General features: G+C 31.5%; 1 protein-coding gene across 1 annotated transcript in view; it reads left to right on the top strand.

The window, feature by feature from the left end:
- The window catches only part of LOC140057514 (proprotein convertase subtilisin/kexin type 7-like), a 67,746-nt gene that overhangs the window by 15,858 nt on the left and 33,893 nt on the right, over positions 1 to 17,995 (top strand). Inside the window, exons 3-8 of the mRNA XM_072103209.1 lie at positions 2,200 to 2,296; positions 10,246 to 10,283; positions 10,737 to 10,902; positions 16,130 to 16,220; positions 16,752 to 16,806; positions 17,009 to 17,147. Of these exons, the coding sequence (XP_071959310.1) occupies positions 2,200 to 2,296; positions 10,246 to 10,283; positions 10,737 to 10,902; positions 16,130 to 16,220; positions 16,752 to 16,806; positions 17,009 to 17,147 (586 nt within the window). The remainder of the gene's footprint in view (positions 1 to 2,199; positions 2,297 to 10,245; positions 10,284 to 10,736; positions 10,903 to 16,129; positions 16,221 to 16,751; positions 16,807 to 17,008; positions 17,148 to 17,995) is intronic.

The following is a 17,995-nucleotide window of genomic DNA, read 5'->3' as shown; positions in this document are numbered from 1 at the left end:
CAAATCTATTGTAATGTGTAAAATAGCAGTACTGTATGTACTGTAGACAATTTATTTGTGTCTACTTTGAGCATTGTTACGTTTATTTTGTTCATATTAAACGAAAAAAAGTTTAATTTACAAGTAATTTTTCTTCACATTACATTACAATTTCCATTTTCATACTTATTATTTTTTTTTTTAAATTAAATATAAAATAATTAATATTCTATATAAATTTGTTTTTCTACGATACGTATTGTTCTACTACAGTACTGTGTAACAGTACGTACTGTATACAATTGATTTGTGTGTCCTTAAATAGCTTTGTTGCGTTTGTTCTGTTCAAATTAAAAGTTGAAGGTAAATTGTCTGAGCAGCCAAGGTATTGATTAATGAAAGGTTATTCAACAAGCTTACTCAGATATAATAGTAGTCATAATTTCATTGTACTCAATAGCTTTCTGATGAGGATGGGAACAAAGGCTTGCATGCATAATTTGTTTTTCTAGGCTGGCAGCAGGCACAATTTGCAATGAGACTCGGTACACAATGTTCTTGAATCAATGGGTGTATGTTTTCCTGTAGGACTACCTACAGTAGGCCTACAGCACCAGAAAACAGAAATTAATTCAGTCTCGCTTAAAGCTCTGTCTACATTATCAAACTACTGTATGTAGTTTGACAAAAAAAGTGTGATGTGCTTCGTAGTGATATGACATCATCATGTCTATATATGGGCACATCACATTTTGTTGTCACAAAAGTTTGATAGTGTAGACAGAACTTCTCAAAAGTTAAAAAACCTAAATGTGCAATAGTGTATCCCTAATCGTGAGGATGAATCGAAATAATGCATGACATGTGATACAAATCAACCAATCAAATGGCAAAACAAAAATTATGCAGCATGCACAGTGTATTATTTGAATAATGACATACAATGATTAAAAAGCACATAAATAAAAACTTTCATAAAGGGACACTTAGTATACTTTTCATGTTTTCACAATTGCACAAATAAGATAAGAAAAGAAACAGGAACTATAGTACTACTTAGAAAAATAAAAGGAACCTGGACAAAATGTACTGGATGTTATAAAGATACTATGCAGTGCCACTACAGTAGTTGTACTGAACCGATATAAACTACACTACTTTTCGGACAAATGAAAAAAAATTATCAGGCTTCTCTTATTTATTCTATTAAGAAATAAAAAATATTTATTAAAGATACATCTCTCAACAATTGCAAACACATTCTGTTAATAATAATACTTTAAACCATCGAGAAAGGACATGGACACAATTAAGGCCCTGATTAGTTTAAAGAACAACAAAACCAAATTACTTAATTATCTCAATATTTATTTTTTAAATAATTTTGATATTGAAAATGTGTGTAGTTGGTCGCTTTCTTGTCGATGCTTTTATTGTAGAACGTAATTTATTTATTTTTCTCTGTTCTGGGTTGACCAACTAGCATAGGTGTTTAGCACCTGTTTGGTCTTTCCGTGCCTCCTTTTATAATTGTTTTGTCTTCTTTGTATGTATATGGCAGAAATTGAATAAATAAAAAAAAATAAAAACGAAGGCATAATTAATAATAATATTCTATTTATAAATTCGTTTTCCTACAAATCTATTGTAATGAATAAAATACTGTAGCAGTATGTACTGAATACTGAAATGCTTTATTTGTCCATCATCATCATATAAAATAACAACAGAAATTCTTCATGAAGATTGACAATTATTATTAAAATAATAAATAGATAATATATTATGTACACACACATAATTGCAAAAAAAAAAAAAAAACGGGACTCGATACACATGTTCTTGAATCAATGGATTAAATTAAAGGGAAACTTTCCGAAAGAAGGGCAATACTGTACCTGCATTATTTATTATATACATAACAAATTTTATGTGACAAAAAAATGTGATGTGCCCATATATGGACATGATTATGTCATATCACTACCATATTTAAACATATCACTACCATATTTGGGCACATTACTAAATATTTAGGCACATCACACATTTTTTGTCAAACTAGTTTGATAGTGTAGACAGAGCTTTAGATCAGACACTTAATAGAAGTCTGCTGTATTGCATTTAAATGTAGTTGAATGTAATAAACATTGTCTATATAAAACAACGTATCATTCAGAGTATAAAATACTAACGAAAACTTGTTTTTTATTTCCATAGCATAATGACAAATACCCAGAGATGGATATAAATGTCACCAAATTATGGGAGTATAATATAACAGGGACGGGCGTTGTCATAGCTGTCATTGACGATGGTAAGAATACAATTATTTTTATTATTTTTATGCATTGCAGCATCAGACAGCATGCTAACGGACGGCTTCCCACGATAGCAAAATGGTACGGTCCAGTAATTGGACACATTTATGTTATTAATAATAATACCATATTTATATAGCGCCCTTTTTATGAGTAATCATGCTCAAAGGCGCTTCACAAGCATTATTACCCTGGTCATTTTTGGATCAAACACATATGGAAACATACTCCCAATGCAGCTAGTAATCGGCGCAAAGTTGTGTCTTGATCAAACTCATTTTATACCTGAGTAGAGAGAGGCAAATGTAAGTAAAGTGTCTTCCTAAGGATACAAGAAATTGTAGAGAGAGTTGGATTCGAACCACGATCTCATAATCAGTAATCCAGCGTCCAACACACAGAGCCACACACCCTCACTATGTTCAGTTCATGATATGAAAGCATGTAGGGTACGAATGATTTCAATAAAAAAAGTCGTGAAAATGTTCTCGGATTGTACAACCATTGTTTGATGAAATAAAACATGATACTAAAAATAATTACAAAGCTATTCCTATTCCCTATTGGAATGATGCAAGGAGAGACTCATTCCTGTACTGTATAGTACTGTACTTGGGAAAGGAAAACATCATGTAAAATTTACTAATACTAAGTCTACTGTACTGCAGTTACTGCATTAACCATTTATAAAATTACTTTGTTTTGATGTAAAGTTTATGAGGCCTACATTATCTATCTACCTTGTCTAACTTGTCACCTGCCTTTTTGCAGGTTTATAACTGTCTTTTGTCTCCATATTCTCTATTTAATTTTGAATATTTATTTTTAATATGAGGTTATCAATGTCACGGTAATAAGGGCGTGTGGCGCAGTGTGTTGGACGTTCGACTACTGATTGTGATATCGAGGTTCGATTCTAACTCTTGCCGCATTGCTTGTATCCTTTAGGCAAGATACTTTACTTACATTTGTGTCTCTCCACCCAGGTGTATAAATGGGTACCAGTTAGATCAAGACACAACTTTGCTCTGATTACTAGCTGCATTATGAGAGTATGTTTCCATACGTGTTTGATCAAAAAAAAAAAATTACTGGGGTAATAATGTTCAGCACTTAGAGGTTTTACAACATTAGGCGCTATATAAATCTATAAATCCAGGATATTATTATTATTAATTAATAAACAATATAATGATTAGTATGGTTAATGTACATCCCCTCCCATCTCTCTCTCTCCCCCCCCCCCTTAATAAACACAGGGGAGGTAGTGACTTCTCTACAGTAGAATCATTTTGTTAAAATTTTACAGTGCATACATTTGTTTTCTTTTGATAAGATTGCCAATGAAATCTTTTGTTAAATTTTTAATAAAAGCAATCCTCATGTTAATGGGATTTGTGTGCAATATTTTACTGAAGGTTATACGTTTTATGTAAAAGTTACAGTATATGTTGATCGCAATAAAATGCACAATATGGCTTCTAATTTAAATGCAAATATCTTTTGTCCGAATTTCTTTAATAAAAGAAAATTGCCCGATGTGCTATTCTCACGCAAAATGTTGATTTATCAAGTGAAGATTATGAAATTTTAGAAATTTGAAAAATAATATTGAATCAAAAATGAAGGTATGATTTTCTTCTGTATGTGTATTTTAAAATCATTAATTTTTGAAAGATTCTGTTTTCAATTCAGATTCAATCAAATTGTTTGCATACCAAAAACAAATTAATTTTTTCAGAAGATTGAAAATTCTGTAGCTTAATTGTATTCATAAAACTGTCTTTAATAATTTTGCTTGGAATTGGATTTTGTACAATGTGTACCAGTCGCCAGTCTTAAGCTCTGTCTACACTATCAGACTTTATGTGACAAAAAAATGTGATGTGCCCATATATAGACATGATGTCATATCACCACCATATTTGGGTACATCACACTTTTTGTCCCATAAAGTTTGATAGTGTAGACAGAGCTTTACTCAAAATTATCAAAAGGTTTACAAAAACCTAAATGTGCAATAGTGTGTCACTAACCATGAGGATAGATCCAAATAATGCATGGCATGTGATACAAATCAACCAATCAAATGGCAAGGATTACACTTTGGTATTTTGTTATTAATATTCTCTGATTTCCATGTTTAAAATTGATTTTTTTAATGGAAAAAAATGTCAAATTCAAATTTAAACTATTTAGATTACTTGCATTTAAAACAAATTATATTTTTTCAGTAATAAAAATTATTTATGGTATGTTAAAAAATGTTATGTTGTTTTTGCTATATTCATATCTTTTACAAATAATTCAGATTTAGTGCAATTTCTCAAAGGATATGAATGGTTTTACTGTAAGATTTCATAATTTCCTGGAACATTGAAACATTTGCGAACGTTTTCCCGTGAGAATTCGCTTAAATCTTCTAAAGTCATTACCGTAATTAAGCAATTTACCATTCAAATTGACAATACCATTACGTTCTTCACAAATGTGAAAAAGTTTTAAACGCAACAGATCTGTTTACAATAAATAAAGCAAAATTGAACAAGATAGATACAAGATTTGAATAAAATGCTAAATTTGTTGTTTTAGATTGAAAAATTAATATTTTATTATAAATAAACAAAAATGCATGTATTTTGTATCATGGATTTATTTTTAAATGTTAAAGTTAAATATAGTCCCATGTGACATATTTAATAAAAGCATCACATAATGTACATGCTACAGCAAGTGACGCTTCCTTTTCTGTATGGTCTTTGATATTAGAATTTAATACAAAAGCTCTGTCTACACTATCAAACTTTTTTGTGACAAAAAAAAAGTGATGTGGCCATATATAGACATGATGATGTCATGTCACTATCATATTTGGAGATATCACTACCATATTTGGGCACATCACACATTTTGTTGTGGAAATATTTTGATAGTGTAGACAGAGCTTTAGAACCCTTATTTCCTTTAAATGGGGAAACCTTCGGGACCAAATAAAGACAAGGAGGTGTTTTACTTAAAGACCCCTTCCCTGCAATTTTGGACGTTTTTTGGAAAATAATACATATATCACTTTAAAAACATTAAACCATGTCATTCCTTGTCTTAAATGTACGTTTTATGGTAAATTATGATAAAAAGTGAGAAACAATGCACTACCTAAGTAGCTCGCGGCGATCGACATCTCGTGGACGGTCTTAGGCCTAGCCTAGCTAGGCTTAGTTTTGTAGGCCTAGCTGGTAAACATCGATAACGTACGAACATCGTACGCTAGCTATATACCTAGCCTGACGTTGTATAGTTGCTGCATTAATTGTCTTTCTATTTTTGCCAGACTCCGTTGATACAAATTGGGGAAAACCCGGTATTTTCGCTGAAAAGTTAGGAGTCTTCCATTTGTTTTGGCTTCACGATCGATCGAAAAGTGGGCGAATTACAGGTGAAAAACAAAAATATCAATCCGCGCGCAATGCATTTTGGGATTTATAGCGGGCCGCTATAATTATTAGAATCGATTTATTTTATATTAAACCGTTTAAAGACGAAAAAAGTTATCGCAATAGGACCATAGTATTATTTTTACATTAAATATAGTTTGTGATCTTAAATTAGATCTAAAAAACGTAGGGAAGGGGGCTTTAATTATTGTGAATCAACAATGATCCTTGTAATTTTAAGCAGGGAAAGTTTAAAATGGATTGTACTACAGTATTTCCTTTCCTTACTGTACATCTGCTTGTGGGAAAAAACAGATGCTATTTATAAATGTGGTCACAATTAATTATATTAACAATAACAATTTATAACCAAGTATTTCCTTAAAAAGTACTGTACATCCCTTTGTAACAAAAAAGTATCAAATATTGAGGAACTTCATTACTGGAAGAAATTTTGTTGTTGAGTAGAGGAAGGAATTAGATAAAACGAAGGACATTTTACTGGTAGTAGTCCAAAGATATGAAAATAAAGTTACATCAATATCTTGTCCTTATCAATATTTGAGCTCTACTTTGTTCATCCTATTCCTTGGATCAATTATAAAGATATTATTTGTCACGAAAATAATTAGTGAAAGAAAATGTTTATATGGCCGTATTTGTCCAAAATTTTAATCAGGGGAAAAAACACTAAGAGAAAAAATAAGAATCCAATTTTCTGAAAGCCAACAGGATTTAGGTGAGATTTTAAAGATGTGTTGTCCGTCAAAATCATAAAAAATAAAGATTTATAAAATCAGACTTATGAATATGTGATTCGAAGTTTTATTGAATTTATTCAAAAATGAAAAAAAAATATCATGATTTCACCTATAAAAAGAGACAAAATAAACAGTTAAATTTAACCAAAAACCCATTGTCTGACAGACAATTTGACTATTTTTAAAATTTAAATTAAAGTTTTCTTTCAATCGAATTGTTGGTCAAACTCAAAGTTAATATGTGACATTAAAATGGCATATTCAACAACAAAAAAATGTAACAAAATATTTTTTTTATTGATAGTGATACTGTATCTTTAAAAATAGTCTTTTTTTTGGTATAATTGTTGGTTTTTTCAGACAAAAGTGAGTATTTTTCATGTATTGGGAGAAAATACAGTAAATTTAAAAGCATGACTGAAAAGCATATAAAAAATCAAAACATCTCCATGATTACAATTAAAAAAAAAAAAGATAAAATCGTTTTTAAAAAAATGTCACTAAATGAATTGCTATAATCCTTCTGGGATATCACAAGTGTTTTATTGTTGAAAGTTAAACTTTTCTACTGGTTGCTATAAAACATTAATGTATTTATAGCTGCCAGATAAATCACTCAAAATCCTTAACAATAAAAAATAATGTTATGTAATGTAAAAATCTACTGACATCTGACCCCGATTCACGGGACACTTTGGTTCAAAATGTGTACCTTTAATTAAGGCCAATTTACAAAGACGAGCGGTAACGGTAAGCGGAAAAAACGCCTGACTTGTCCCATGTACTGTAGAATCTGTATCTATCCTGAGCGTAAACCGTCCATCCGCTCTGTGTTGTGTGTAAATGATCACAAGGAATAACATAGTTTCTATACTTTTTTAACCGTTACCACTCGACTGTAAATCTATCCTAAGCAGAAACCGCCCATCCGCTCTGCGTTGTGTGTAAATGATCATAAGGAATAACATAGTTTCTAAATTTGTTTAACCGTTACCACTCGACTGTGTAAATTTCCCTTTACTCTTCTCTAGTACTGTAAGCTAATATGGTATGCTATTATTAATATAATAATAATAGTACGAATTTATAACGCGCCAATTCCAGCAGTATGAGAGAGCTCAATCTGAAGAAAAAGATGAGTTTTCAAGGCAGATATAAAGGCGATAGTAGACGAACATGATCTAATAGAGGCGGGTAGGTCATTCCATAAGCGTGAGGCAGCAGAAGTGAAGGTGCTAAAAGCCATATGTTTTAGTGTTAAAAGTCGGAATGGAAAGGAGATTTTTTTAAGACGAGCAAAGGCAACGGGAAGGTATGTGAAGAGGAAGAAGGTCAGAGAGATATGAAGGGGATTTATATGGTACTACACATGATATTAATCATGTAGTACTTTATTAACCAATCCTCAGCCTATTGTGTTTAACTAGCTGCTATTAAAACTCAACCTTTTATTAATTGTTTTTAATTGTATCGTCATTTTATAATCAAAATATTTACAAGGAGCACCATTCTCAATACAGTAGAAACAGCACTACAGTAGTATATAAAGCTTAGTATAATTTCTCTACTGTATTATATTATGCAATGCAAAGAAATAATGAAAGGAAAATTTGAAACTAAAAACTAATGAAGTGGAACTTGCTTTTAAATATTGACAGGGATGATGAATTATTGATGATAAACTTAACACTAGACTGTCTGCATGTAATCTTAACACAAATGCACAATATGATATCAAATACATCATTGAGTTTTACTGTATTGAATCATTGACTGCAACGATAGTGGTGCATCATTGAATTGCTTTTATTATATACAACACAATGGTAAAACTACTAATAAATCCTGTATATTACAACAGCTTGTTGTATGTATTGTAAAGTACAGTAAACAACAGCCGTCATTTATCTCAGTTTTCCAGGCAATGCAAAGCACAATCAAGTGAGTTGACCAATCACAAGCGATAGTTCGGATGATACGTCGCGTGATGATTGGTCATAATTACTTGAGTCGCGCTTACAGTACGTCATTGCTCTGCATCCAAGTGGGAAAACTGAAAAAAAAAACTGAGGTATACATCTTCGTTATAATAGTAGTTACACTGATTGACTACTGATCGTGAGACCGAGGTTCGAATCCAACTCTCGCCGCATTGCTTGTATTCTTTAGGCAAGATACTTTACTTACGTTTGCCTCTCTCCACCCAGGTGTATAAATGGGTACCCGGTTAGATCAAGACACAACTTTGCGCTGATCACTAGCTGCATTATGGGAGTATAGTATGTTTCCATACGCGTTTGATCCAAAAAATGACAGGGGTAATAATGTTCAGAGCATTGAGAGCTTGCTTTTAGAGCGCTATATAAGAATGAACTATTATTATTATTATTAGTACAATTTTTATAGATAAAGAAATTCACATAAATTATTGAAACAGTTATGAGAGGTCACATGATTTGTGATGGCATACTGTTACTCTTCTAGTCAAGTCAAATCAAAGTAAATTGATAGATTAATGAATATATTAAATGTAAATATTTGATTGTGACAGATTATAGCTTTATATTGTCAAGACATAAGGGATCATGTCAAAATTATTCTACTGCAGTAATTACAGTACAGTACATTCTGTTTGCTTTTTAACCCGTTATAATAATAATAATAAAATCTTCATTTTTGCAATGGAAAAAAGTCGTTCACCAGAAAGGTATTCTTCTACGAGGCCGTATAACATTGTAACACAAAGTATTGTAATAAAAATTAAGATGAAGGTAAAAATTAAAAGAAAGAATAAATAAATATTTAAAAAAATAGAAACCTTTCTATTGTTTTTTTCAATCATTTTTTCCACAGAAAAAACTTGTTTACTAGAAAGGTGTTCTTCCACGAGGCCATATAACATTGAAATCAATTCTAATAAAAAAAACGAATAATAAATAAAAAATTTAAACATTTCAATTGTTTTTTTCAATCATTTTTGCAACGGAAAAAACTCGTTCACCAGAAAGTCTGTGTTCTTCCACGAGGCCGTATAACATTGTAACACAAAGTATTGTAATAAAATTAAAATCAAGGCTACAAAAAGATTATTTTGTTTATTTTAACGTTCAATAGCATCATTGACAACATATTTTCCTTCCTTAAATATTCAATTGACATAGTTTTGGTAAATCTGAACTTTAATAATGACCTTCTTGGAAATACTGCAGGTATAACACAGTACAATCAAATACTGTCCACAGAACCACATTTAAAACCAAAGATACTCGCCTGTCACACTTACTCAGCGCCATTAACAAAATTGTCATTTAAATGCCTTGTCATCTACATTTTCTACTGATTGATATTGACAAGGCAAGTTAGATAGACAGTTACTAACTAGCAATTTTGGTAATACAGTAGTATTATAGCAATTTGAGTTTGATCCCCCCATGGTGATTTTTACTAAAGATATTTGCATAAACCTTAGGTGGTCTAGTTGTATTATCTTAAAATCATGTTAACCCATATCATGTATACAACATTATTTGTCTATGTATATTTAAAAAAAAAAATATTGTTATTTTATTTGTTTAAATTATTCATTCTGTTGATCAAGATCAAGGATAAAAACACAGAAAAGTACAAGTAACTTATTTCCACTGTGGTCGCTTTTCTAACATTTTAAATGTTGCTCAATATAATACTTAAATCATTCTTTTTATTCAAAAGCATTGGCTTTACTTAAAATTGTTATTATTTCTTTTGCAGGTTTAGAATGGAATAATCCAGATATTGAAGCAAATTATGTAAGTTATTTGAACTAACTAATAATCATAATTGTATTAAATGATTATCAGATCAGATAAATATTGGTTTTAAAACCTAAAGATATTCTTGCGTAAAACATCAAATGATAAATTACTTGCACTTATAGTTTACTCAGAAGAACTAAATTATCAGACAATCTATAACATTTTCTAAGCAAATATTGTATAATTTTCGCGCTGCTCCTTTAGGCAGTTTGTGCAAGAGAACGGAAGCATTAGGAAACAGTTACCATGTGGTACTGTAGCTTATTATTTACTACGGCTGAAAAAATTGGTATTTTGAACTCGGACTGGGCATACGCACGCCCCAAAGTACGTCCGGGGAAAGAGGGTCGATGAAAACATTTGCTGATAAATATTGAGATGCATGTAGACGGTAGTTGTCGTCAGATGAGCGGCATTTTTTCTAAGAAATATTTCTTGTTTATGTAGTGTCCAGAAGGAAGTTGGGACCTAAATTCTAACGATGGTGATCCTTCACCGGAGTCTTCAGATGATGGCACAAAGAACCGTCACGGAACGAGGTGCGCTGGTGAGATAGCTGCTGCTGCGAATGACTTCTGTGCTGTTGGAGTGGCATATAATTCACGTATCTCAGGTTTGTACCATTTATTTATGGGGAGTTTTTTTTTAATGATTTCTTCTTAAAGGATTTGTGTTGTTTAGTTTATCTAGGTAAAGTATGGCACTTGTTGTGAATGGCTCTTGTAGTAGCCTAAAGTTTATGTGTATGAGGTTTGTACCATTTGTTTATGGGGGAGTTTTAGCAATTTCTTCTTAGATGATAATTTTCTAGTTTATCTAGGTAAGTGGCACTTGTTGTGAATGGTTTCTACTGTATGCTGTTGTAGTAGTATATAATTGATGTACATATTAAAAGTTTGTACCATTTTATTTATGGGGGTGTGTTAAGTCATTGATACCTTCTTAGAGGATTGGTATTGTCTAGTTTATCCAGGTAACTGACACTTGTTTTGAAACATTTCTGTGCTGTTGTAGTACCCTAGCCTATAATTCATGTATAATAAAAGTTTGTACCATTTATTTATGGGGGTATGTTAAGTCATTGATACCTTTATTAGAGGATTGGCATTAATTGGTTTATCCAGGTATAAGTGGCACGTGATGATTGTTTTTGTTCTTCTTAGCTGTTCACAGAGCTAGTCTTAAAGTACATTACTACATAATTATCTCCTTATATTAATAAAAAAAAAGGAAAGATTAAACTGATAACACCACCCACTTATGACTTTTGTTCGGTTTTTAACCATAAGATGATAAGAGCAGCTAAAACACAAAAGAATGGTACAAGCTGTGTTATCAAGTGTATGTTTGATAGAGAACAAACGGTCCTTGTTGCATGACAGTGAACAACATATTGCAATTTTTTAACTCAAAATAACAATCTTTTTAAAGGCATTTAATGAATAGTAGTTAGTTATTAAGTGACAGTTCGCATGATTCGTGCATGTAATTGAACAAATTACTTGCGTTTAGCATAATACTCTGGTGCATGTGAAATGATGTACAGTATATGGCATTGAGGACTGAAGCCAATAGTACATTTGATTAACCTTTTTGACAGGCCACTCCTATAGATTACAGTAGAACCAGAAACACTATTTATAGGAGGACGGTTTCGGGGCCCAACAAATTGTCTCCTTGATTGATATAGATTTGTTTTAACTGTGTTAAAACAAGTGCAGAACCTATAGCAATTGGATCTATCCATAGTGTTCACCAAAGACATTACTGTATATATCACAGTATCATAGGCAATTCTGCAATACAGTGTTATAGAGTATGTTATACTGTACCTGTATTATGTTAAGGTTAGGTTAAGCTTTATAGCCTACATCTGTAATATAGTGTTACATGTGATGCATGTATTATAGGTTAGGTTCTTTATAGCCTATAATATAGTGTCACATATGATGCCTGTATTATAGGTTAGGTTCTTTATGGCCTATAATATAGTGTCACATATGATGCCTGTATTATGTTATGGTTAGGCTTATGCCCTTCAGTACAGAGTACAGTACATGTGTGTCACAGAATTGCCTGATTTGTACTGTTAGGCTCACAGGATCAAGAATTGCTAATTTATCCAGGCTGCTAACAGTATATGTTCCATATACTATGTTTACATTACATACAATAGAGTGTTTGTTTTTGTGCATCGGATGTTTGTGAATTGTTTACTGTAATGTATGATGCCTCTTGGACCGTCAATATTTACAGTAGTTCATGCAGGCGTGTAATTGCTGCAGCACCTTAGCTAGTTGATCTAGTTCAGAGTTGAAAGCGATATTAGTGTAAGAGTTTAAATACAGTATCTGCAATCTGTGAACTATAAGTGTATGTGTAAGAGTTTAAAAATCTGCGATCTGTGAACCATATGATTGTATACACATTAACTCTTCCACAATATTGACTGTACAGTAGTACTTTATTGTGTATCTCCAGCATTGAGTATTATCCATGCTATATGGGTAAATCTCTGTCTACACTATCAAACTTATGTGATAAAAAAATGTGATGTGCCCATAAACTGTATGGATATGATGATGTCATATCACTACCATATTTAGGCATACAGTATCTATCACACTTTTTGTCAAAGTTTAATAGTGTAGACAGAGCATAATAAATACATACAGTATTGGTAGCATAGAGGCTAATAATTCCATGATCTTATGGGTAGAAGAGGTGGAGTCAGACGTGACCCCTGACATTTACAATTTTTATTTAAATTTACAATCAATACAATTGTAAATTCTTTTTCGAGGTATATCTCTCCCTCAATCTTCGAGGAGAAAGGGCTATTGTCGGTTTATGGGTAGGTAGGGAAGCTAGGCATGAAATAGACTTACATTTTTAAATCTGCTTTGATACATAATATGACTACAAATATTATACATTTTATTCAAGTTCCAATGAAAACGAACAAAACATTTTATTTCTGTGCTAAAATATTTAAATTTATTTAAATTTTTCCAATAAAACATGTAGACGGAACACTATACATTTCGTAGATCAGTTTGGAACACTTATGTCATGACATTATCACAATTGCATTCTTTCTCGCGGGACGAGATGAGGAAATTTGGCTTAAGTTGTCGTCCTCACAGATGGAATATTATTATTATTATTTTCGTAGGTTTTGTTTCAAAATGCAGCTGTTTATGAAATATTAAATTATTCAATGAATGTTTCAGGTTTTTTCTTATATAATATTTTTATCTTAATTTTATGTACAGTATTTCTGTTGAGAACTTCTCAACTTTTAAGTAATCCTGCCTCATTGATTTAGTTTTGTTACGTTTTTATGTATGTTTTTTTAATAATATGCAAAATAAATGATATGATATTATATAATACAACATTTATAATAATTTCTGGATAATGGCTGAATGTGAATACTGTAGCATTTGAGCAAGATTTATGAATTCAAGAAATGTTTCATATTGACAGGATAAAAAAATGTTTGGTTCTATGTTTTGCTAATTCTAGAAAAAAAATATATATGGACATGATGATGTCATATCACTACCACATTTGGGTATAGCACTACCATATTTGGGCATAGCACTACTATATTTGAGCATAGCACTACAATATCTGGGCAAACTAGTTTGATAGTAGACAGAGCTTAATACTACTTTATGTTTTAGTTAAAGGTTTATTGGATACAGTAGATTAGAAATGTATATTTCTAAGGGTTGGGAGAGACTATACAAAATATGTTGTTGTTCTGATATTTGTGCCAGTAGTAACATCTACAGGTCAAAGGTTAAATTGAACCGATTTTGTTTTCAATATAATTTAACTACCGTTTTATGATAAGCAGTATGTATGTACTAATGTTACAATTTTTACAGACACATATTGTTCTGTCAACTGGAACACTTCGAACTCTTTCATTCGATATCATGATCTTTAATTTCCTATCAAGGAAGTGACATTTTTACCAGGGTATTGAAATGTAGCACGTTTAAACATTATGTTTATTTCCTATGTTTAGTACATTCGATTTTCAGAATGTATGTCCACACGTTGAGCAAACATTACTCTAATTGTTAGGGATCATGTTAAATTTATTTGTTTTGTACAAAATGGAACATTTTGATGGAAAGAAAAGTGAAGGAAGACTAAAGTCCATTTCACACAAGACATGACAAATGGTGGATACAACAATAGTTGCCTTGTAATATTAATGCATTCTGACAAAAAAAAAACATACTGGCATTGTAATGGCTTATTCCATGTACTGTATACTCCAAGAATACATTATTACAGTTCTGTGTGAAAGGGGCTTAAGAGTCAAATTGATAAAAACAATTGCTAAATTTCAGGACTGTTTTCAAGACTGCAGAAAAGCAAACTGATCATGACAGCATTATTCTACTGCAGTTACTGCAGCAAATATATGTCTTTTTTTTATTCCATTAACATTGTGATTTTAGTTAATTTGTATGAATTTTTCTAAAGCAGTCACTGAAATCAACCATGTATTTAGTTGAAGGAAACAAGCTTGCTAGATATTGTAAAGAGTAAACAAAATATCATGAAATTACTTCAGTAACTGCAGTAGAATAACGATCCCTTACGTTAATAACTCAACATCTTTATCCATCTTTACACTATAGAAAATGTTACTTTAATTTAAACACACCCTGAACACAATGACGAATAATTGTTGAATAATTGTTGAACATTTTGTTTACGCTCATATTGAATTTCTAATCGGCCTACCAAGATCAATCATGTGCATATATCATACACACGGAGTCAACAACTCGGAAAATCTCTGTGCAAACAAAATGCTCTTGTTACTGTAGTATGAGTTCATCATAATTTAATTAAAGATGATACAATAATACATATTGCCCTGAAGAAATATTTCCATGACAATACAAGAACATTACTCGAAAGCGTGTGTGATTTGCTTTTAATAATTAAAGTTGAAAAACCAATCAAGGATACGTCTACAATGTTAATATATTTGTATTATATATTTATGAAGATTGTATTGAACATACAATAACAGTAAATGTTTAAATGAGTAATAGATATTTCGTATAAAAATGAGGTTGAAGGGTGACATGAGAGGATGTAGTTTATTTATAGGTCACCCTAAAGCACATCGTATGACAGATATTAATGTGTGCCTTCTTTTTAATGCAGTAAAACAAACAGTGAGAATCGGCTTGATGCATTTATTCATTCTAGAATTAAGTAATTAATGACAAAACAAAGTGTGATTATGTGCCTAAATATGGTAGTAATATGCCCAAATATGGTAGTGATATGCCCAAATATGGTAGTCATATGCCCAAATATGGTAGTGATATGACATCATCATGTCCATATAGTATATGGGTCCGCTTGATTCATTCTAGAATTAAGTAAAAGTAATTATTTACAAAAAAAGTGTGATGTGTCCAAATATGGTAGTGATATGCCCAAATATGGTAGTGATATGCCCAAATATGGTAGTGATACTGTATGCCCAAATATGGTAGTGATATGACATCATCATGTACATGTGTCCGCTTGATGCATTGATCCAATTCTAGAATCAAGTAATTATTGATAAGTATTTGATATTGTCACACCTTACGACTAACGTACGTATCATGAACATAATTAATTTTACAATGTTAGTGTAGTTCGTATTGAGCTGACAATGAACTGGTCAAAATAAATTCCAAGAGCAATGTAAATGACAGTCATGTCAAATATGTTAACGAAAGCTCTGTTTTCATTGAGTATTTTAATATGAATGTGTTAATTATTTGCATTTTTTTTTGCATACTGTACAGGTGTCCGGTTGTTAGATGGACCAATGACTGACAGCCTAGAAGCAACGGCATTTAATAAATATATGCAAATTAATGATATATACAGCTGTAGGTAAGTGATCAGTAAATAATTTGCATACATGTGATCAGTAAATAATTTGCATACATGTTATCAGTAAATAATTTGCATACATGTGATCAGTAAATAATTCGCATACATGTGACCAGTAAATAATTCGCATACATGTGATCAGTAAATAACTTGCATACATGTGATCAGTAAATAATTTGCATACATTTGATCAGTAAATAATTCGCATACATGTGATCAGTAAATAATTTGCATACATGTTATCAGTAAATAATTTGCATACATGTGATCAGTAAAATAATTCGCATACATGTGACCAGTAAATAATTCGCATACATGTGATCAGTAAATAATTTGCGTACATGTGACCAGTAAATAATTCGCATACATGTGATCAGTAAATAATTTGCATACATGTGATCAGTAAATAATTTGCATACATGTGTCTTGATATTGTTTTGGTTAATTGTTACAATTTTCAGTATGTTTATTGGTTAAAGTACACAGCTTTATTAGATCTAAAAATGTAATGTTTTATAATTCATTTTTTAGTTGGGGTCCTGATGATGATGGGAAGACAATAGATGGTCCACATCCATTGGCTCAGGTATGATGTCACTTATATTAAGGAACTTCCAATTGGTCGTCTATGATGTCATGTTTATTTATAGTGTGCATGCATTTGAGTTGAAATTGAAATAGATGTGTTAGTGGACTCCGACTTGAGACAAAATAACATAATGGATCAGTGTATCCATTCATAAATGTTGGCGTAACCGGTTTTTTTTTCCTATTTTTCTATTATGTAGACCGCCCTCAAACATGGTGTCTCTGTTGGCAGGAAAGGTTACGGATCTATATTTGTTGTCGCCAGCGGAAATGGTGGGAAAAACAACGATAACTGTAACTTTGATGGTTATGCTAATTCCATATACACTGTTACTATTGGTAAGGACAATTTACTCATATTATTGCAGTAACTACATTTTTACTGTAATAATGTATGCTTTTAAGCTCCATCTACACTATCAAACTAGTTTGACAAAAAAGTGTGATGTGCCCAAATATGATAGTGATATGCTTAAATATGGTAGTGATATGACATCATCATGTCCATATATGGGCACATATCATTTTTTTGTCACATGAAGTTTGATAGTGCAGACAGAGCTTTAGTTTGTCTAACGTAGAAGTCTATGAGACAGACACTGACACAAAACAGTGTGTATGATACATGGAAAAACAATCCGGTGACCCCTGACATCCTGTGACCCCTGACAAACATCACTAAATATTTCACATAGCGGAAATATGAATATTAGAATTATTTTAATCGCTTTATAACACTCACATTTAAAATGTTAATCGAATCAATAATTCCTAAATTGATTTCTGTGAGTAATACACTAATTCAGTTTTCCTTTGCTAATGTAAACATTGAATCAATCTATTTACTTGTGCTTGTGTTAATATTTTAAATATGTACAATAGTACAGTATACTTGAAATGCTGTATTATGTATTATGTGTACCCTATTCTCAGTGCTGTATTATTTCCATATATAACATTGTCCAGTATCATAGGCAAATACCATAATACAGCAGCTCATGTGTTTCACATGTGATGCCTATCTCATGTGTTTCACATGTGATGCCTGTATCATGTAAGGTTAAGGGTTGAGGTTATGGTCTATATGACACTAGCGATACTTGTGAAACATATGATGCTATATCATGGTATTAGGCATCTCATGTGTTTGACATGTTGATGCCTGTATCATGGAAGATTACGGTATA

Source organism: Antedon mediterranea, chromosome 8, assembly GCF_964355755.1.
Source record: "Antedon mediterranea chromosome 8, ecAntMedi1.1, whole genome shotgun sequence".
Lineage (NCBI taxonomy): Eukaryota > Metazoa > Echinodermata > Crinoidea > Comatulida > Antedonidae > Antedon > Antedon mediterranea.
This window is presented reverse-complemented; position numbering and strand designations above follow the sequence as displayed.